This window comes from Nicotiana tomentosiformis, chromosome 11 (genome assembly GCF_000390325.3).
Source record: "Nicotiana tomentosiformis chromosome 11, ASM39032v3, whole genome shotgun sequence".
Taxonomy (NCBI): Eukaryota; Viridiplantae; Streptophyta; class Magnoliopsida; order Solanales; family Solanaceae; genus Nicotiana; species Nicotiana tomentosiformis.
The window spans coordinates 103,460,090-103,481,863 of NC_090822.1; the positions used below are offsets into that span (position 1 = coordinate 103,460,090).

The 21,774-nt window shown below is 38.1% G+C and overlaps 2 protein-coding genes across 2 annotated transcripts; both read left to right on the top strand.

The window, feature by feature from the left end:
- Positions 1–17,134: 17,134 nt before the first annotated feature.
- LOC104095894 (probable E3 ubiquitin-protein ligase ARI8) lies at positions 17,135–18,969 on the top strand. The gene is made up of 2 exons (XM_033656028.2): positions 17,135–17,563; positions 17,756–18,969. The coding sequence occupies exons 1-2, from the start codon at positions 17,135–17,137 to the stop codon at positions 18,659–18,661; spliced, it is 1,335 nt and encodes a 444-aa protein (XP_033511919.2). The 3' UTR covers positions 18,662–18,969.
- On the top strand, positions 18,671–21,696 carry LOC138891402 (histidine-containing phosphotransfer protein 1-like). Its single transcript, XM_070189748.1, has 5 exons — positions 18,671–18,716; positions 20,778–20,842; positions 20,963–21,093; positions 21,240–21,308; positions 21,621–21,696. Exons 1-5 carry the CDS (start codon positions 18,671–18,673, stop codon positions 21,694–21,696), a joined length of 387 nt encoding a protein of 128 aa, XP_070045849.1.
- The last annotated feature ends 78 nt before the right edge of the window (positions 21,697–21,774 follow it).

The following is a 21,774-nucleotide window of genomic DNA, read 5'->3' on the forward strand; positions in this document are numbered from 1 at the left end:
CTTTTGACCACTTTCTCTTTTAAATTTGAACCAATTTCTTCCTTAATCCTACTTATTAAATTAAATTTACACAAACAAATAAATAAATTAAGTAACTTATTCAAATGATCAATTAACTAGATTAATTCACCAATTGAAATAGTTAGTTAATTCCTAAAATGCACAAATAAAGAAAGAACTATTTTTTGGTATATTTATGATAGGAAATATGCAATCAAAGACACAAAAATTGGAAAAAATAATTAAAGTAACAAAACACTAATGACTTTAGGAAGTGTTAAAATTGTGCAAAAATAGGTATTCACATGCATGAGCATTAACTAGAAAATAAAATAAAATACAATATCTATCTGAGATACAAATTATACAGGAGAATGCAAATAACTCTGATGGAGACTCTGCAGGCTGCGAATCGTAATATGAAATGCAGCTCACGGTAAGTCCTCGCAATAGCAGCGCATCTGCGCCTAAAAGACCACCAGACATATATGTACCTGCACAAAAATATGCAACAAGTGTAGCATGAGTACGTAAATCAATGCGTACCCAGTAAGTATCTAGCCTAATCCCAGAGAAGAAGTAACGAGGGGTCGACATCGATACTTACTAGTAGTCCAATATGACAGATACAGCAATAGGTAAATAGATATGGGGCATAATAAATAAACGAAATAAACAAGTATAAATACGTGGTAGAATCCTCCTCTCAGCAGTAGATTCAAACTCTCGATTAGTAGTTACCTCCTCAACCGGAGTATATGTATATATAATGGACCTTGCTAGATAGATCGTCATATTCGAATCAGGAAAACTCCCAGATACACTGGCTCCTGATAATTAATACGCACAATTCCATTGGAATATTTTATAAAAATGCCGAGGCGTATGGCCTGATCCAATCATAACCTGGTATATAACAATAGATACATCTATTATATATTGCCGAGGCGAACGACCAGCTCCCATGAGAGTGTGGTACATAATCCCTGTCGAGGCGAACAACCCGATCCCATAAGATGTGCGCACTGCCGAGGGTCGAACGACACAAACCATAGATGTATCTATCCTGTCGAGGCAAACGGCCCGATCCCATTAGAATAAGAAGCTTTGACGGGTTCTTAACCCCACTCACGAAGGGATATGTGAGTTATAAGAAGCTTTGGGGAAACCTTTCGATGAGAACGCATAATGCGGGAGAAATTCGTAACAGGAGTACAATTATTCCGTGGCAAATCATGAAGTTCGTCCGAATCTCTACAATAGCGAGTCTACCACTCTGCACAAATCTAGTCTCAAATCGTAACGTGTAGTAAAAGAATTTAATAGGCAAGAGATAACTCAAATAGTAAAGTTATAGCATGGCATGAACCTAAGTATACCCGGACAATAACATGAATATAGCTACGTACGGACTCTCGTCACCTCGTGCATACGTAACCCCCGCAACAAGTGGTAATTATCAATTACAACACCTAAGGGTAGTTTCCCCCTCATAGAGTTAGACAAGAGACTTACCTCACTCCAAAGTTCCATAATCCGGCTCCAACGCCACTCTAACACCTCTAACCGATGCCCGTAGCTCCAAAACTATTCAATCAATGCGCAAATCCATAAATATATACTCTAATACTCATAATAAATCAATTTATAACAATTTTCCACTCCGCTCGAAAAGTCGATAAAGTCAACTCTCGGGCCTACATGCCCGGATTCCGAAATTCTTTGAAGATTAACATTACCCATAACATTGCTAACTCAAATATATAATTTATTCCAAATTCCATGCCCAAATTCGTGGTCAAAATCCAAAAATATAAATTTTTAGGTTTCTTTCAAAATCTCACAATTTCTACCAAATTTCATGCTTGAATCCATATAAAAACCATGTATTTAACTCAAAAATAGGTGGGGATAACTTACCTTGACATTGATGATAAAAATATCCCCTTGAACCTCTCCAAGAATCACCCAAACCAAGAGAGAATGAAAGAAAATGGGCCAAATCCCGTTCTTAAAAGAGCACACTACCCAGCAACCTCTCGCACCTACGATCACTTGATCGCTTCTGCGGTTCCGTAGGTGCGGCCGACATATCGCTTCTGCGGTCCTCCTTCAGGCCCCTCAACTCTGCATCTGCGGCCCCATACGCGCTTCTGTGCCTTCGTTTCTGTGGCTCCACGTGCGCAGGTGCGGTTCCGCTTCTGCGGAACTCGACCGCATCTGCGGTCCCAGCCTTCCCCAGCCAGAACCGCTTCTGCGACCCTCTTGGCCGCTTCTGCAGCTCTGCACCTGCGGCCAAAACCTCACAGGTGCGGTTACACCAAAAGACAACTGCTTCAGCATTTTTTCCAAGTCTAAATTCGATTAGTTGATCATCCGGAATCCACCTGAGGCCCTCGGGACCTTAACCAAATATACCAACACATCCCAAAATACGATACGAACTTAGTCGAAGCCTCAAACCACGTCAAACAACATCAAAACTACAAATTGCGCCTCGAATCAAACCTATAAATTTCCAAATTCTATATCTTGTGCCGAAACGTATCAAATCAGGTCCGATCAACCTCAAATTTTGCACACAAGTCATAAATGACATGGCGAAGCTACTCCAAGGCTCGGAATCCCGAACGGACATCGATAACATAAAAATTCACTTCAAGTCAAACTTAAGAATTTCTTAAACTTTCAAAATACCAACCTTCCATAATAAGCGCCGAAATGCTCCCGTTGATCCGATACTCAACCCGAACATACACTCAAGCCCGAAATCATCATACAAACCTATTGGAACCTTCAAATCCCGATTCCGAGGTTGTTTACTCAAAAGTCATTCCTTAGCCAATTCTTCCAACTCAAAACTTTCGAAATTAGAATTTTCTTCCCAAATCAACTCCGAACTTCCCGAAATTCAATTCCGATCACGTGTACAAGTCATAATACCTGAAGTGAAGTTACTCAAGGACTCAAACTACCGAACGACATGCTAGAGATCTAAACGACCAGTCGGGTCGTTACATTCTCTCCCACTCAAATATACGTTCGTCCTCGAACGTGCTAAGAACTGCTCCGGAGTTGTTCAAAATCACTATTTAACATCTCGTGTACCTACCTGTGCCACCACAACCCAGTTAAGCATATTAGTTCGAGCCAGACTGAAGATCTTTCATGCTACCTTAGCTAGAAAGCTTTAGAGTCAAATTCCAACGTCCGGAGTTTCTCTACGATACCATATTGTAACACACAAACACCGTATTAATCACCAGACACTGAACCTAACGTGACCATGCTCCTCCGTTGAAATCACACAATGCACCACATAACTCATTTGCCCAAGGCAATGTCCCCCAAGCACAACGGCTAAAATTTCCACTGACCCGAAGCCCGTAGTATACCTCACAACATATATAAGCCCTGTTTCAACTCTCGCAATACTGCCACGACGGAAGAGATTTATAGAAACTCATAACCATCTGCCGAATCACAAATCATGGAGTCTCTCCTCCTAAAAAGAAGCATTACTTCATTCTTAACTGAACAACGATAATTGCTCTTTAATATACCCTATATAAATCCGATCGCACTGATCACAGGTCCAATAACCTCGCCTCACCCAGTATAAGCTGCTCAGGCAATAAGCCACCTCAGACACTGCCAAAAGTCTCATATAATTCCACAATGTGCCAACAAGCTACAAACTCGAATGTGATACATAAGAAAAAATGAACTCTGGAAAGAACTACTCAACCCACGTAACTAATTAAACAACCAAAAAGATGTTATGACCCTTCCTCAGAAAATGAGAAGCAAAACACACAAGAATAGATATAAGGAACTGTACTCCACATCATATTGTTGCGGCGTGTAACCCGATCTACATATGATACCGTTGTGGTGTGCAACCCGATCCAACCATGATACCCGTGGTGGCGGGCCACCTGATCTAAACAACATACCCGTGGCGGAGGCGTGCTACCTGATCCAAACATAATAATCTATAAGGAAATACCTATCGAGCCAGAATGATTATACCTAAGAAATACCCGAATGTCGACCAAAAACATGCCAAGTGTATAATACAATTCTGGGGAGATGGATAGCGTTGTACGCTACGAAACCCAAGCACAACTAAGGTGCAATAAATGACCTGTATATCGAGAGCCATCCTGCTCTCACAATCACTACAAACTACATGGGACCTTAATACGTGTGCGAATAATAAAATCGTCTCACAACCCACATGGCACAATAGAGATTACACGGAATAGCTGACGACGGAAATAACATCCAAAGCCTGAAGACTCCTCCGTAAGCAACGCTATGCTGAATGAACACACCCGGCCTGATGTAGAGCACACATTCACATTTAGACCCATCAACAGACCTCAAGCCGATTCTGATTGTACCGTACTGGGCTAATAACCCTTCAAGGATCCACAATAACCCTTGACACATAAGAACAACCATCAAATTCGAAACAAACTCACACAGTTCACAACCCAAGGAATAAAATGCCTCTCAGGCATAAACTCTCACATTAGCGATAGTACAATAATCCCCATACTTTATTTCAATCTTTAATCAATCAAGTGACTATATGTCACACTTGTACAATCTTCCCGTGGGATATGCTCCCACGACCTTCCGCATCAGGTAGCAAAGTCTGCACATCCATACCACTAGTCATACTAATGTTGTAAAGAAAATAGAGAATCCGCAATTCAGTACACAAGGCCTCTTACACAGGACATCGTTCTCAGGTGACGATAAAGAAAATACCAGCTTACTCTGAACATCTGAATTCTCCCCTGCTCATCCGAGCTCGTGACGTTATTGACAACATCGAACCGCAACCTTAATCCTCAACTTCCAATTTTCCATGCCGCTCACTTCACCTAACATGCCACTACGCAAGAGTACGAGAATTTCACCATGACTCCTGAACCACCAATAGCTTAAACACTTCATCATACAGAAACCTTTCACTTAACTCATTTCAGGAGAACCTTTGCAACACACGACTGAATTCCATAACCATAGGAAATACAAACCTCAAGTTGTGGTCTAAACAACCATAACTCTTCCGGGATCCATCTACATATAACAAGCTATCCTAATCAGACACCTCCAAATCAATCAACTTACGGTGGCTGTCAAGCCCACAAGTATAACCACAAACCACCTATATAACTTAACATTAACACGCCGAAGGAACTGATCGCTACTGTAATCATACTGATTCAAACCATTACTAATCGAACCAACTTCTTCTAATTTACTCTTGACTTGCCTTAGAAATAATAATAGCTCCATTCAAAATATAACGAACTCAATCCGCACTCATCCTGAGTGATCCGAATCATTATACCACACCGTCTCAATACTTATGAACCATCCCATAGCCTCCTTAGGCGCACAATAACATCTTCAACTGGTACACCCATTCTCATAGTTCCTCTATGACTTCGAAATTATTTTCTCCCATTTCTTCAATGCTGCACCGCAGACCGATGATAACATAGAACACTCCAAGTCCCTTTCATAATTCATTGCAAAATCTCGATACTTAACCACACCACGGATGCGGAATCCTTAGGTGCTGCACTTTAATTCTTGAACCTACTAGAACCGCTGTTGAGAGTCACCCACTCTGACCTGGTCCCGAACATAATCAAACTCTAGTGCGCTGCTAGCACGTGAACACCCTATCAGGGAAACATAAACACTAAGTCTTCCCAAAACTTGAACATGAATCAATAAGACCAAATGTAGCATATATTCCTAAAATCCTTTGCTCGAATTACCACTGATGTTTTTCTTTCCTTAGTCATAATAACCCACCAACACACTGATAATCAGAATCCGCACAAGCAGACAACCACGCGATCCAATCACAGACGGTAGGCTCCTTCACTTAGCTTTAAGCTACCATCACAAAATGTAGAGCCCACAATGATTCTTCCTTCTCAAATACCATGATCTCGCATATTCAACCCACCAAATTCTCACCATCCCATATTAAACTTTGCATAAACATTCTGAACCATCAGCCACAACCGCACATTCGACCTCCTGCTAGGTAGTAAGTAGAACTCTTTGTAGAAACTTCATCAAAATAGTGCAACCGCTAACCTGCTCACAGGATATAACCCACCCGTGGAATTCCATACCGACATCTTCCCACATCGCTGCACGGGGTACAACTACCACGAAATCAGTAACCCTCCTGATTCCGTGTTCATCCACCAGTTGTACAAGTCTGTGCACACCCCATTGACATCAACTGAAAATCTGACAATACATTCCAAACTCGAAGTCATGTTGCATCCAAATAAAATTCGTGGACCTAGTCACTGCCCACCATGATTCCCAAATTGCTCTAAACTTTCCTCAAAGCGTGTGGCTATCCTACCACAGAACCCATATGATACTCTGTCACTCTCCCACTTTGGTTAAACCCTCTCTTTTAAGCAACTTCTGGACTTCCTCTTTTCATACTTGACCTGCTAGTAATTTGACCACTGCGAGACACCTTCCGCCCTGTCCTTCCTCATCTTTCGCTGCCCAAATACTGCATCAAAGCAAAATCAATCACTGTAGCACCTGACCTGGTAAATTGCTACCAACTCTAAGCCTCCTCGAAGATCATCTATCCCGAGCCATCATCATTAGAAATGCTGATTCGATTCTGAAGCCATCATATACCTGCCATATCTGACAACCGATTCTTAGGCACTATTTCACGACACCCTGCCCGAAGGCAAATCAAAGAAAATTATAACACCGGCGAACCTTAATGCGTTCAACAAAGACGACGACACTACATCAAAATGAGAATTCCTCCACACTCGAGAACATCAAGTCTCTCTACTCCATCAACCAAAGCCCGAGTATCCATAGACCGATTGTCTTTCCTCCGCTGGAATTAAATGCTGAACCTCTAAATCATGCACTGAGAAAAACCCTCCTTTCAAGTCATTCACTGCCTCGACACATAGACAAAAACCTTACCATTTCATTAACACTGTACGATAACAACGTCTGGACATCATAGCAACCTGTGTATAGTCTCAAGACTATCAGAAATACAACTATTGAGCAAAAATAACGGAACACCCTTCCGCAAGAAGACGATAATAACTTGCTCGAATGCGCATGGAGAAACATCCTGCTCCACGTCTGTAGTACCACTGCAACTCCTCGATGCCCAATTGGCATGAGCGTTGTACATCATATAAGAATGAATAGGAAAGAAATGAAGGCATAAGCCTTAAAGGAATCAAATCGCACGATGAGGAATCAAGAAAGGAAGTACTCATAACAGTCATGTAGTCACTCGAAGATAAGTACAGACGTCTCCGTACCGATCCGCAAGACTCTACTAGACTTGTTCATGACTCGTGAGACCTATGTGAACTTAGCGCTCTAATACCAAGCTGTCACGACCCAAAATCCACTAGAGGTCGTGATGGCTTCTAACATCGCCGCCAGGCAAGCCAACAATGAATGTTTAACTTAATTACTCATTTTAGTTTTTTTTTTAAATCATAATTTTCTCCAATTAAATAATAAGAAATAAAATTTACAGGATTACTGATAATGTTTTCACAACTATAATAAAGGACAACCCATAAGCACCCCCAAAATCTGGTGTCACAAGTGCATGAGCGTCAACTAGGAAATATAATAAAATACAACATCTATCCGAGATACAAATTATACAGGAGAATGCAAATAATTCTGATGGAGACTCTGCAGGATGCGGATCGTAACATGAAATGCAGCTCACGGTAAGTCCCCGCAATAGCCGCGCCTCTGCGCCCAAAAGACCATCAGACATATATGTACATGCACAAAAATGTGCAGCAAGTGTAGCATGAGTACGTAAATCAATACGTACCCAATAAATATCTAGCCTAACCCCAGAGAAGTAGTAATGAGGGGTCGACATCGACACTTACTAGTGGTCCAATATGACAGATACAACAAGAGGTAAACAGATATGGGGCAGAATAAATAAACAAAATAAACAAGTATAAATACGTGGTACAATCCTCCTCTCAACAGTAGACTCAAACTATCGATTAGTAGTTACCTCCTCAACCGGAGTATATGTATATATAATGGACCTCTCCAGATAGGCCGTCATATTCGAATCAGGAAAACTCCCAGATACACTGGCTCCTGACAATTAATACGCACGATTCCATGGGAATATTTTATAGAAATGTCGAGGCGTACGACCCGATCCCGTCATAACCTTGTATATAACCATAGATATATCTATTATATATTGCCGAGGTGAAAGGACCACTCCCATGAGAGTGTGGTACATAATCCATGCCGAGGCAAACAACCGGATCCCATAAGATGTGCACACTGCCGAGGGTCGAACTGCACGAACCATATATATATCTATCCTGCCGAGGCAAACGGCCCGATCCCATTAGAATAAGAAGCTTTGACGGGTTCTTAACCCCACTCACGAAGGGATATGTGAGTTATAAGAAGCTTTGGGGAAACCTTTCGATAAGAACGCATAATGCCGGAGAAATTCGTAACATGAGTACAATTATTCCGTGGCAAATCATGAAGTTCGTCCAAATCTCTACAATAGCGAGTTTACCACTCTGCACAAATCTAGTCTCAAATCGTAACGTGTAGTAAACGAATTTAATAGGCAAGAGATAACTCAAATAGTAAAGTTATAGCATGGCATGAACCTGAGTCTACCCGGACAATAACCTGAATATAGTTACGTACGGACTCTCGTCACCTCGTGCGTACGTAGCCCCCGCAACAAGTAGAAATTATCAATTACAACACCTAGGGGTAGTTTCCCCCTCATAGAGTTAGACAAAAGACTTACCTTACTCCAAAGTTCCATAATCCAGCTCCAACGCCACTCTAACACCCCAAACCGATGCCCGTCGCTCCAAAACTAGTCAATCAATGTGGAAATCCATATATATATATATATATATATATATATATATATATATATATATATATATATATATATATAAAATACTCTTAATAAATCAATTTACAACAATTTTCCACTCCGCTAGAAAAATTGATAAAGTCAACCCTCGGGCCCACGTGACCGGATTCCGAAATTTTTCGAAGATAAATATTACCCATAACATTGCTAACTCAAATATATAATTTATTCCAAATTCCATGCCCAAATGGTCAAAATCCAAAAATATTAATTTTTAGGTTTCTTTCAAAATCTCACAATTTCTACCAATTTTCATACTTGAATCCATATAAAAACCATGTATTTAACTCAAAATAGGTGGGGATAACTTACATTTCCATTGATGATAAAAACCTCCACTTGAACCTCTCCAAGAATCGCCCAAACCAAGAGAGAATGAAAGAAAATGGACCAAATCCCGTTCTTAAAAGAGCACACTGCCTAGCAACCTCTCGCACCTGTGATCACTTGACCGCTTCTGCGGTCCCGCTGGTGCGACCGACATACCGCTTCTGCGTTCCTCCTTCAGTCCCCTCAACTCCGCATCTGCGGTCCCATACGTGCTTCTGCGCCTTCGGTTCTGTGGCTCCACGTGTGCAGGTGCGGTCCCGCTTCTGTGGAACTCAAACGCATCTGCGGTCCCAGCCTTCTCCAGCCAGAACCGCTTCTGCGACCCTCTTGGCTGCTTCTGCGGCTCCGCACTTGCGGTCAAAACCTCACAGGTGCGGTTACACTAGAAGACAGCTGCTTCAACACTTCTTCCAAGTCCAAATTCGATTAGTTGATCATCCAGAATCCACCCAAGGCCCTTGGGATCTTAACCAAATATACCAACACGTCCCAAAATACAATACAAACTTAGTTGAAGTCTCAAACCACGTCAAATAACATCAAAACTATAAATCGCGCCTCGAATCAAACTTATAAATTTCTAAATTTTCAAATTCTATATCTTGTGCCGAAACATATCAAATCAGGTCCGATTGACCTCAAATTTTGCACACAAGTCATAAATGACACGGAGAAACTACTCCAAGACTTGAAATCCTGAACGGACATCGAGAACATAAAAATCCACTTCAATTCAAACTTAAGAATTTCTTAAACTTTCAAAATACCAACCTTTCATAATAAGTGTCGAAATGCTCCCGGGTGATCTGATACTCTACCCGAACATATGCTCAAGCCTAAAATCATAATACAAACCTATTAGAACCTTCAAACCCCGATTCCGAGGTCGTTTACTCAAAAGTTATTCCTTAGTCAATTCTTCCAACTCAAAACTTCCAAAATTAAAATGTTCTTCCCAAATCAACTCCGAACTTCCCAAAATTCAATTATGATCACGTGTACAAGTCATAATACCTGAAGTGAAGTTACTCAAGGTCTCAAATTATCAAATAATGTGCTAGAGCTCAAAATGACCGATCGGGTTGTTACACAACCAATGCCTCATCTGACCATATAAATGAATCCTTCTTTAAAAGATCTGTAAGAGGGGAGGCTAATTGTGCATAACTTTTGACAAATCGGTGGTAGTATCTGGTTAAACCCAAAAATCCTCGCACATCCCTAATTGATAAAGGTATAGGCCATGAAAGTATTGCAGCTATTTTTTCTAGATCAACCTAAAGACCCTCAACAGAAAGAATATGTCCCAATTAAGCAATGGATGTTTGGCCAAAGTGACACTTCGAACGCTTGACAACCAATGAATTTTGGTGCAAAATATCAAGCACAGAGCCACGATATGCCAAGTGAGCGTCCCATGATTAACTTTAAACAAGTATATCATCGAAAAATACTAAAATAAATTGTGGATCAAACAATTCATCCACAGTTGGGATGGGGAATCTATCCTTCACTATGATGGAATTTAAATCCCGATAATCTACACAAAATTGCCATGTGCCATCTTTCTTTCTAACCAGTAGAACAGGGGACAAATAAGGACTAGAACTGGGGCAAATGACGCCCGTTCTGAGCATTTAGGATACTTGGCGCTCAATTTCTGCCTTCTGAAAATGGGGATAGCGATATGGGCATACATTAATTGGGCTAGCTCCTAGTAAAAGCGGTATGTGATGGTCTTGGGATCTGGATGGGGGAAGTGATGTAGGTGGCTGAAAAATATCAAGGTAAGACTCAAGGAGTGAAGACAAGTCAGGGTATACTTTGATGGATCAGTGGTATTGGTGGAGTGAAGGTCCAAACGCAAAACATAAGAAATGGAATCAGTCTTGGAAAAATGACGAAGGGTAGAAACATTTATCTGAGCTGGGGAAGAAACAAGGTCACCCACCCAACGAATGTGCTGGCTAGAAATGGTAAATTCAAAAGTACATTTGACATAATCAGAGAGGCTTGGCCCCATAGTGGCCAACCAATACACCCCCATCTGAACCGTGTAAAACAATAACAAAGAAAGTGGTGGAAAATGAGTATCCTTGAATGGTAATACAAACTACATGGATCACTCCTAGACAACGTAATGTTTGGTCATTTCCCACCATCACTAAAAATGCCAAAGCAGGTTCAATGGGTAGTTTGAGTTTTCTGGCTGTCCTGAGATGGATGAAATTGTAGGTGCTCCCCCCCATCAATGAGAACCTGAACTGAATTTCCCTTGCCAGTACCCGTAAATCGAAGGGTAGTCGGATGTAGACCTCTGGAAAGAGGGTGAAGATTAATGGTAAGGAGGGAAGGGTTGTCCGAGAGATTATCTGGTGAAGTATGGATAATTCCTCAATATCTTATTCATTCGTAATAAAATATTTTCTTTGTGCATCGGTAAAAAAATATACTTTTTGGGGGAGAGATATTATTTCACCAATTGCAAAGTAAAATAACGGTAGATCAACTGGGTATAGATCGACACATAGGCTGCTGGCAGAGTGGGGGGCAGAATCACACAACAAGAAAGCTTCATGTCAATCCAAAAATATTAGAAAGGCAGTAAATTAGAAAACCCAATATCTCAACCAGCTCCCTGAAAGGAGAAGGAAGGCTGGAATGGCAACAAGCGTCTATTATTGAATTCACCCGACCCCTGACTCATTGTACTAGTTACTACTATAGCTAGTGCTGTATTAATGTATTGCTAGTGAACTTACAAAGCGAGCTGTAAAGGTAGAAAAAATAGATCAATCAAGAGATAGTGGTTCTAGGCAAGGACGAACGACTGAGGATTGGTCGGGGAGAGTCGTCTCAAATGCTGATACCATTTTATAAATAAGCCAATAAAAAAAAGAAAAGTAGAAGCGAGTGAAATTGAAAGAGGATTAAGCAGGATACGATGAAGCCCTAGGCCTAAGGGGTAGTACGTAAACAAGCATCTACTACAAAAGAGAGAATCCACTTCAGATAACCATATCTCTACTAGGCAGCATGTGGATTGGCCGAGAGCGGACCTTTTTGGATATATAATCCAAGTCGAGAGTAGAGTTACAGGAAAAGCCATCTGATGGAAAACTACTTTCATGTTCGGTTCAGAGAGCACTTTTTTCGTTGAGAATTCCTCGTTTCCTTTCGTGTGAATTCCCTAGCGGCGAATTCAAAACTTGTGGGGCCTTATATATTCCATCTCTTGATCCCCGAAGAAAACCCTTACCCTTTGGACTCCATATATCTTTTAACTCTATATATGTGGATATACCTGATATCTATAAGGGTTCACCCACCCTGGTTACAATATTCCAAAGGTGAGGTGTCTAAAGGAGTCTCATCGGTGGTATCTTCTTCTGGCACGAGAAGAAATAGTTAAGGTTGGGATGAACAACGACGACCCTTCTGCCATTTTTCATCATATTTAAAACAAAGATTGAGGTTGCATTTGCGTTGTAGTTCCACTTGTGTAAGTTTCTTGAAAGGTACACGACCAACACCCGATAAAGAAACAGTCAAAAAAGGTGATGACGGGGAAAGGGGCTGGTTTGGTTTAGGGTGAGATGCAGTTTGATGGGCGAAAGGGAGGGAAGTGGGTCTACTAAACGTAGTTGGCCGGGGCGACAATTTGGGTTGGGCCAAGTGTTTCTCTTCTTGCAAAAATGCCAGCCCAATGGCCTCGTTAAGATCCACCTGTCTAAAAAATAACACATCTGCTTAATTTCTGGGTGAAGCCCAGATGTAAAACAATGTTTGAGCATCGGTGGTGACATCTCCATTGTTCGATTTGCAAGTTTTTCAAACTAAGAAAGATACTCACGGACAGAGGAAGTCATATGCAATTTAGCCAACAACCTCTATGGAGATTCCAATGACTTGGTCCCAAAGCGATACACAACAACTTTGAGAGAGTGAGCCCACCCGCACAACTGACGATTGCGATACATCCAATGGTACCACTCCCTTGCTTCGCCTTCAAGAAATAAATAACAAAGGTCCAAGCGGTCCTCATCGGCAACATGATACCTGTCAAAATATTGAGTAGCTTGCAAAGTCCAACTCTCAGCGTAGAGACCGTCGAACTTGGGCAAATCGATTGGTGCTGGTTTATCATGCCGAAAGGGCATAAATGGTTGTTGGGTCATTGGATAAATCTCTTGTTGTGGTTGTTAGGCTAAAGTAGGAGCAGAGTTTGGTAGATGGGTAAAAGTATGTGGTGAAGGTGTAGAAGAAGGACTTGGGGTAGAAGAAAGAGGGCCAGTAGTGGGCGGCGGCGTTGCCGACGACGATGGACGGATAGATGCCAGCTGAGAAACAATATCTTGAAGGACAGTGTTAATGGACTCCAGAGCATTGGTATGTGAAGCAGAGTCAGCCTGGATTTGCTTAACAACTTCATCCAATGATTTCAAACGGGTATTGTGAGCTACATCACCCATTTGAAGTGGAAGGGTCAATGAAAGCACCAAATGCAACAAGTGAAATTATATTGACGATAAACTGATTTCCAGACCATAAAGAGGAGTTTGTTCCTCAACTTCTGGGAGTAACTAGAGCAAAAAGAAAGTAAAAACTGAGAAAAGGGAGGTTCCAGATCTAATTTCTAAGCTAAAGAATTATAAGCAAGTTCATCCATAGCATTTCTGGTTGATTCTTCTCCTATTTATGCTATTCGGTGCAAGGCTGTCCTTTGTCCTTTTCTATAATGACTTGGCAGAGGTTTATTCTCTTGGGATCTGGGACCACATAATGGTCTATATATTTGGGTGGATGTTTCTCCCTGGTGTTGCGCCTAGGACCCTGCGACGTGTCATGCTGATTTGTTATAGTTATACCTCTCATAATGCATCTTGAAAATCCTTCAAAATTATATTAAAATTTTCCATTTACTTATTTTTGGTTTTCTTTTTGTGTTTGTTCATCTCCCTTTTCAGTGAATCGATATCTCTCCTTCCCCCCTCTCCAGCACCTTTCGCGACGTGAAAGTAGAATGCTTTATATGTTCTCACAAAAAAAAAAAAAAGGAAACTTTTTATATTACCTCAACAACGATCTTCTTCTGAAATTAGTCAAAATATTATAATACTTGGTGATTTGTGAACTATACTCAAACAAGTCAATTTAATTATTATATTGGTGATTTTCACTTTGCAGTTGTTCTTTTTAATATCCTTTTGCAGATGCAATGGCATTGAGAATTTTGAAAGAACGTAACTCCAACTAGCACTTCTTAACTAAATGTTGAAAAAGGTAGAATCTAACATGACACTATATATCTCTATCTTGTTTGAACTCATTTTCTTTTTATTATTGTTAAGTGTAGTACGTTGTCTTTAAAAAATTATATCCTTAATTGTCTTGATGCAGGGTTTGGTGAATGATCAATTTGAATACCTAATGATATCTGAGAGGGCACAAAATCCCAGTTTGTAGTGCAAACAATAGAGGATTAATTTCAGGTTTTCCCAAACCTTGAGCCGGTTAAGGAATGCTTTCACTACTACAAAAACGAGCTGGAAACTTATGCTCAGCCAGCTTACAGAGAAATGATCTTGAATAATCCTAGTATATATCAACTTTGAGAAAGTTTAAACCTCAAAGTATCATTGAACATATGAATTTCTTTATTTATTGAAAGTATATATACACCCGAAATTTATTTATTTATTACGTTGTATCAGTCGATCATTTGTGCACTTGTCAACTACTCCAAAAACATTCATTATGGAAATATGATTATTTCTCCAACTTCAAGTTCGAGTTTTAAGATTTTAACTACATCTATTTAAGAAAGTAATTTATCATTTAATTAAAAACCACACTGTGCAATTGTTTGCTAGAGCTATCTGCTGTGAAGAGGGCTAAACTTGAAGAAAAAAAGAAACAAGTCAATCAATAACTAGTAGATGAGAATGTTGCAAGTCAAAGCAGTGGAATAGGGTTTGGAGAAGGTAATGCCAACGATGATGGAGAGAAGAATGATGGTCATCCTAAGTACCTTGATTGAGGATGTAAAACTTTCATTTTCCGATCATTGTTTTGTCATCTTGTCTTTTAATTAATGCGTTTCTAGTTATAAGTTTGTTTCTTATCGTTTATCTATTTTTGTTATCGTTGTCATTTTAATGATATATGAATATTATTCCATTTAAGTCCAACCTAATTATGTGCGCAAAATATATATGGTGGTTTGGTCCAATCAATCTATTTGTAAGATATTCGTCCTATCTAAAGAATATCATTAATTAATTAATAACAACTAATAAGACTTTTACAAAAAATGTTAGGGGTTTGTCCTGATTTTCTTACTATATTTTATTTTTCTTTTTCTCGATGGAAATTTTTACTTTTCCTAAAAAGAAATTATAAATTTTTCATATTTGCGTAGTCTTTTTTCTTGGAAGAAAAAGTTTTAGATTTTTATAAATTGAGAATCATTCCTTCTAATTTAGTAGCATCTATAATGTAGCTATAGGAGGTTTGAGAGTCTTGTTTAGGGAGAGAATTTGTGAGACAAGTGTTATCCTGCCACTTGTGTTTGCATCTTTGTGAAGTTGTTCTCTCGATATTTTGTATTCTCTTTTATTTAATTAGTAGATTACTCATCTCAGCCTCTGGATGTAGGTCAATTGACCGAATCACATTAAATATTTGTGTTTCTTTTGGTTTATTTCTCTTTTATTGTCTGATTTATAAGATACTATATTTGATTAGTTTCCGCACACCTGATTATTTCGATCCTAACAAAAAGCAAGGGCACTCTTGAACCACATCAAGAAGCTTTGTACAAATGATTAGATCGGAGAGCATTGTTGATATAGGTAGATTGAATAAGACACGATTATAAATCAAATTAAATATGAGGTATACACGTACTGTCCAACAATTCCATATGATATATCATAAGACCTCTAACGTACTTCATTAGACTTTAATTAAAAATAATAAACCAAACATTATATTTTTTTCAAAAAAGGAAGAACAAGGTCTAAATAGCACGGGCTAGCCAATTTTCGGATTAGTAATTGAAAAATAGATAGCGTTTGCAAAGTCGTTGAAAAATAGCCACTATTTTGCTGCAACAAGAAAAATTTCAGCATAATATACTAGAGATTGGTGCACATGTGTATGAACTTCCAGCATATTATGCTGTAATTCCAGCACACGGAAAGTTCCAGCATAATATAGTGGAGATTGGAGCACGTGTGTATGAACTTCCAGCATATTATGATGGAGTTCTAGTATATTTATACTGGAACTCCATCATAATATACTGGAGTTTCAGTATAATATACTGGAACTCCAGTATATTATTCTGGAAGTTCACATGTCAAAAATTCGAATTCCAGTATATTATGCTGGAATATTTTTCGGATTTTGAACAATGTTTTCATTCAGATTTATCTTTATATAAAAAGTGGCTAAATTTAGATTACTTTTAAAACTACGGCTATTTTTCAATTACCACATGTAAATCTGACTATTTTTTAATTTAACCCAAGAACAAGAGCTTCCTACTTTTGCTAGTTTTTTTTTTTTTTTTTTGGGTTGAAACCCTATAGGTTTAGGATGTCTTTTTCGAGCCCAAGCCCCTTTACTAGGTTGGGCAATTTTATAGTACATATTGATCTCCTCTTTTTTTGTTTTGTTTTGCTTGAAACCATACGTATCTAAAAGCCTCCAAATTCCATTAGGTTTCTTATTCTAAGATCCTCCCAAAACCCTAGGATTTCTCTAAAATTCTTGTTTCTCTTTCACAATTTGCTAATGGATTCCGATCATGATATTTATGATATGGATTCGGAGGAGGAAGTTTTCAGTGATGACGGCACCATTGACGAACCCTTAGACTCCCAAAGCAAGAAAAATTACAGAATCATGAAAGATAAAGATATTTGTCAACTCATGAAAAATTATATCTCAAGAACTTCGATGATTCTTTCGGTTCCAAGAGACGTTTCATTAGCTCTTCTGCTCCACTATAAATGGAATATATACAGAGCTAATGAAGAATGGTTCGCTAACCAATCCAAAGTTCGCAAAGCTATAGGTATGTTATCTGAAAAAGAAACCGAAAACCCTTTAGGAAAAAGAACGTTTTCGGATTCTAATAGATTGTTGACTTGTGGGATCTGTTTTGAGGAGTATTCTCTTGAAAAGGTTGCATTTGGTGATTGTAAACACCCTTTTTGTAAGGTATGTTGGGAATATTACATTAGTACGTCAATTAATATTGGTCCTAAATGTCTTGTCTTACGTTGTCCTAAACCATCTTGTAACATCATGGTAGGTCAAAGTATGACTGTTATATTAGCATCGGAAAAAGATAGATTGAAGTATTATGATTATTTGATAAGATCTTATGTTGAAGAAAATAGGTGAATCGAGTGGTGTCCTGCCCCTGGATGTAAAAATGCAGTAAAAATATTTGACATTTTGAGTGAAAATTACGATGTGATTTGTGATTGTTCTAATGTTTTCTGTTGGAATTGCTTGGATGAGAATCATCGTCCGATTGATTGTGATACTATAGCTAAGTGGAGAATTAGAAATCTTGAGGAAGCTGAAAATACGAATTGGATTTTGGCTTTCACTAAAAAGTGTCCTAAATGTAAGAATGCTATTGAGAAAAATATGGGATGTATGCATATGACTTGTAGGTGTTTGTACCAATTTTGTTGGCTTTGTTTAGAAGAGTGGGTTACTTGTTATGGTAATTGTAATCGTTATGTGGAAAACAAAGAGATAAAGGAAGCCAAGAAAAATGTACGAAGGTACACACATTACTATGAGAGATGGATGTCTAATGAGAAATCAAAACAAAAGGCATTACAAGATTTAAATAAGATGAGAGATGAAGGAGTGAAGAAACTAAGTGAATTGGACTATTTATATGAGGATAGATTGGAATTTATTGTATTAGCTTGGAAACAAATTGTTGAATGTAGAAGAGTTTTGAAATGGTCTTATGCTTATGGATTTTATTTGCCGGAAAAAGAGAAGACGAAAATGCAATTTTTCGAGTTCTTGCAAGGGGAAGCAGAGGCAGGTCTAGAGCGACTTCATTATTGTGCAGAGAAAGAATTATTGGATCATCTTGGATCTACCGAGAAATTGGATTATACAGAGCAAGGGTTTTGCGAAAATTTCAAACGTTTTCGTTCCAAACTTATTTGGCTGACTAAGGTCACTGGAGATTACTTTGACAACTTGGTTATTGCCTTAGAGAATAGTCTCAAAGATGTGAGTAGCAGTTCTGATATTAATATTTCTAAATTGTGTTTGGTAGAGTAAGCAAATTTAATGGAAAGATTGAGTATGAGAATATTAGATACTCAACTTAGAAGAGGTATTTTGTTTTCTTTGTTTAGCTTAACAAGTTGGGTGAAAATTTATGGATTAGTAGTCACGGGTTCGAGCCGCGGAATCAGCCACTGATGCTTGCTTAAGGGTATGCTGCCTACATCACACCCCCTTGAGGTGCGGCCCTTTCCCAGACCCTACATTAACGCGAGTTGCTTTGTGCACCGAGCTGACATAGTCTAAAGCTTGGTTTGTCTCCATTTTTTTTTGTGCAGAATTTATTTTCATTAAATTTCAAATGTATTTGATTCAGTAGTCTAAAGCTTGGGTTTTTTGAACTTTCATATCTCAAGTTTTTGGTCCAGCTTGTATTTTTTCTAATATAAAGCTCATTATTTCTTGTATCAAGTATGGTTTAATAGTAGTTTGAATGGTAAGATATACTGGAAATCAGCAGCGTATTTTTTTCTTCCTCTCTAAATTTACTAATTTGAGAGTTGCGGTGCATATCTCATCTAACCAAAAAGATAAAAAAATTGTTATAATAAAGCTGAGAGTTCAAGATGGTTCAAACACCAACAAGCTTTATTTTCCTTCTCGACTCGAAAAGAGGGTAATTGACATCTATCCGTGTTGAGATACTAATAATAATTTATTGCCATCTATCCATGTAGAGATACAACCAGCAATTTAGGATGCATGAAAGGCCTGGGGGTTTTGTTCCCGTAGTAAAAGCGCAACGTATGGTGTGTGGATTAAACATACATCACGGATTCACACTTTTCTGACGCCAAAAAATTGATTTTCTGGCTGATATGATTTTTTTTAAAAAGGGTGGCTTAAACTGGATGATCTTATAGTGATAAAAAGGTAATTTTACACCGTAATTAGCTTAAACTCAAAACAAACTTTAAACTAAACTCATCACTTAATGCAAAATCAAAAGAATCTTTAACCTACATGGAAAAAAAACGTGTCCCATTTTCAAATCTTATTTCAACTATTTCTCATTTCGTAACTGAAATTGTAATAAATGAGGACTTATCATTTTTGGACTTATATAAACACCTCCCTCAGAAAGAAGAGTTCATTGATGAATTGAGCCTTTTTTCAGAAAAGTATTGATCATAGGTAAGAGTCTATTTTGATGTTAACTTGTTACATCTCCTGGTAAATAGAGAAAAAGAAAAAGATTTGCATTGATAAATTTTATTGTTTCTATATATATCACTTAGAAATTCTGTTCATGATTTCATCTATAACATCGATCGCATGTAGTTCAGTAACACTTGTAACATAAAAAGTTGGTTAGTTTTAGTTAACCTTATTGTTGAAGACCTTTTGATGCACTACTTTGTTTGATATATAATCTTGTACAAATTTTTTTCCTGTTGAGAAATGGTTAGCCTTCTCGGTTATAATTACTAGTTTATTATTACGAGTTGTATATTGATGGTACAACAATTACTACGTATGATCTCTATCGTATCAAGCATGAATCGATCTTTTTTATTCAATCTAGATCTCCTTGCAATTGATCTATGCGATATCGAGTATACTAACATGAATCTCGAATGGTCGTACACAATTAAATCTCTCAATCATTTTCCTTTTATCTTGTTGTTAACTCTTTAAAGTCTTGCAAGACTCTCAAACAGTCTAACTGTCGGAAACTTTGGTAATCATTCCAACCGGTCAGTCCGATCTAACTTTCCTGTCTCTCTCCTCTCTAGTCGTCTAGGGCTCAATTCCAAACAAGTTCAAATTTAGCTATATGAGTTAATTACTTGTTAATGATGACGAAAATTGTAAGATTGTCATGTACCTATCATGCACCTTGCAAATCTTTCAAAAATTATTCATTTATTTAACTTTGGTTTTGCTTTTGTATGTGTTTGTTTCCTTTCAATAAATCGGGGTTGCTTTTTCTTTTGCGTCAACAATTCCCAAATTAGCCAAAATATTTGTGATTTATGACCTATAGCCAACAAAGTCCTTTTAAATTTTAATTATTTTTTCGGTAAATTTCACTTTCTAGTGTAACAAAAAGTAGATGTTTTTCCGTTTAGTTCATGATGCAGTTGTTTTCTTTAATCTCCTTTTGCAGCTGCTATGGCATTGAGAATTTTGAAGGAAATCCAACTAGCACTTCTTAACCAAATGTTGAAAAAGGTAGAATATAATCTAATTACTTATCTATCTCTATATTGTTTGAACTTATTTTTTTTGTCTTCTTTTGATTATTTTTATGTGTAGTTTGACTTAAAATTATCCTTAATTGTTTTTATGCAGGGTTTGGTGAATGATCAGTTTGAACACCTAATGATATCTAAGAGGGCACAAAATCCTCAATTTGTAGTGCAAACGTTAGAGGATTATTGTGCTGAAATCGAAGCTATTGTATCGCGAATGAAAAATGACATGTAGTACTCTCTTATCTAGAAGAAAGTCATACATCTATACTTTTATCAAAGACACCAAAATTAGTAACTCTACGATAAATTCGATTTTTTATTTTTTTATCTCATGCAACTAATTTCTTCACATTAATTTATCAAATGATTTGCAGTGAGATTCCTGATGTTGATTTTTCTCATCTGGTTGCGTTATGCGACCAAGTCATAGAGAAAAGTACAAGGTGAGCTGTTTATAATTTTCTGAAAATTTGCTATTTTGCTTTATCCTCTCAAGTAAAACTTATGGTTTTATTTGAAGGTGCTATAATTATTTGAGAAATCGAATAATTTTTTCTTTCTTTGATGACGATTTTTAAGCTCTTTTTAAATCCCATGAATTATTAACTAGGATAACTTATGATACTTGTCATGTACGTAGTTTAACATATTAAAATTTTATTTTAAAAAAACTCAATGCCTGAACTCACACAGGAAATTATATATTTTGACCCTCGTAAGATTATTAATTGCTACAATTTGTGTTGATGGTACAGGATTGGTGCTGTGCATGTGAAATCTGCATGTCTGCTTCTCGTTCGCACTTGCGAGCAAAGAAACAAAAAGAAGTAAGAAGCATCTTTGCTTACTCTCATTTTTATTTGTGAATTATTCTTCATAAACCCATAGTTTGAGATATTTAGGGGCTCT

What these genes read in the sequence shown, in the direction of transcription:
- LOC104095894 (XM_033656028.2), top strand. Translation starts at nt 17,135, where the DNA reads ATGGATTCCGATCATGATATTTATGATATGGATTCGGAGGAGGAAGTT. An exon ending in GTAAACACCCTTTTTGTAAG is followed by an intron (nt 17,564 to 17,755) that starts GTATGTTGGGAA and finishes AGGTGAATCGAG; the next exon opens with TGGTGTCCTGCCCCTGGATG.
- LOC138891402 (XM_070189748.1), top strand. Translation starts at nt 18,671, where the DNA reads ATGGAAAGATTGAGTATGAGAATATTAGATACTCAACTTAGAAGAG. An exon ending in TTAACCAAATGTTGAAAAAG is followed by an intron (nt 20,843 to 20,962) that starts GTAGAATATAAT and finishes GTTTTTATGCAG; the next exon opens with GGTTTGGTGAATGATCAGTT. An exon ending in TCGCGAATGAAAAATGACAT is followed by an intron (nt 21,094 to 21,239) that starts GTAGTACTCTCT and finishes AATGATTTGCAG; the next exon opens with TGAGATTCCTGATGTTGATT.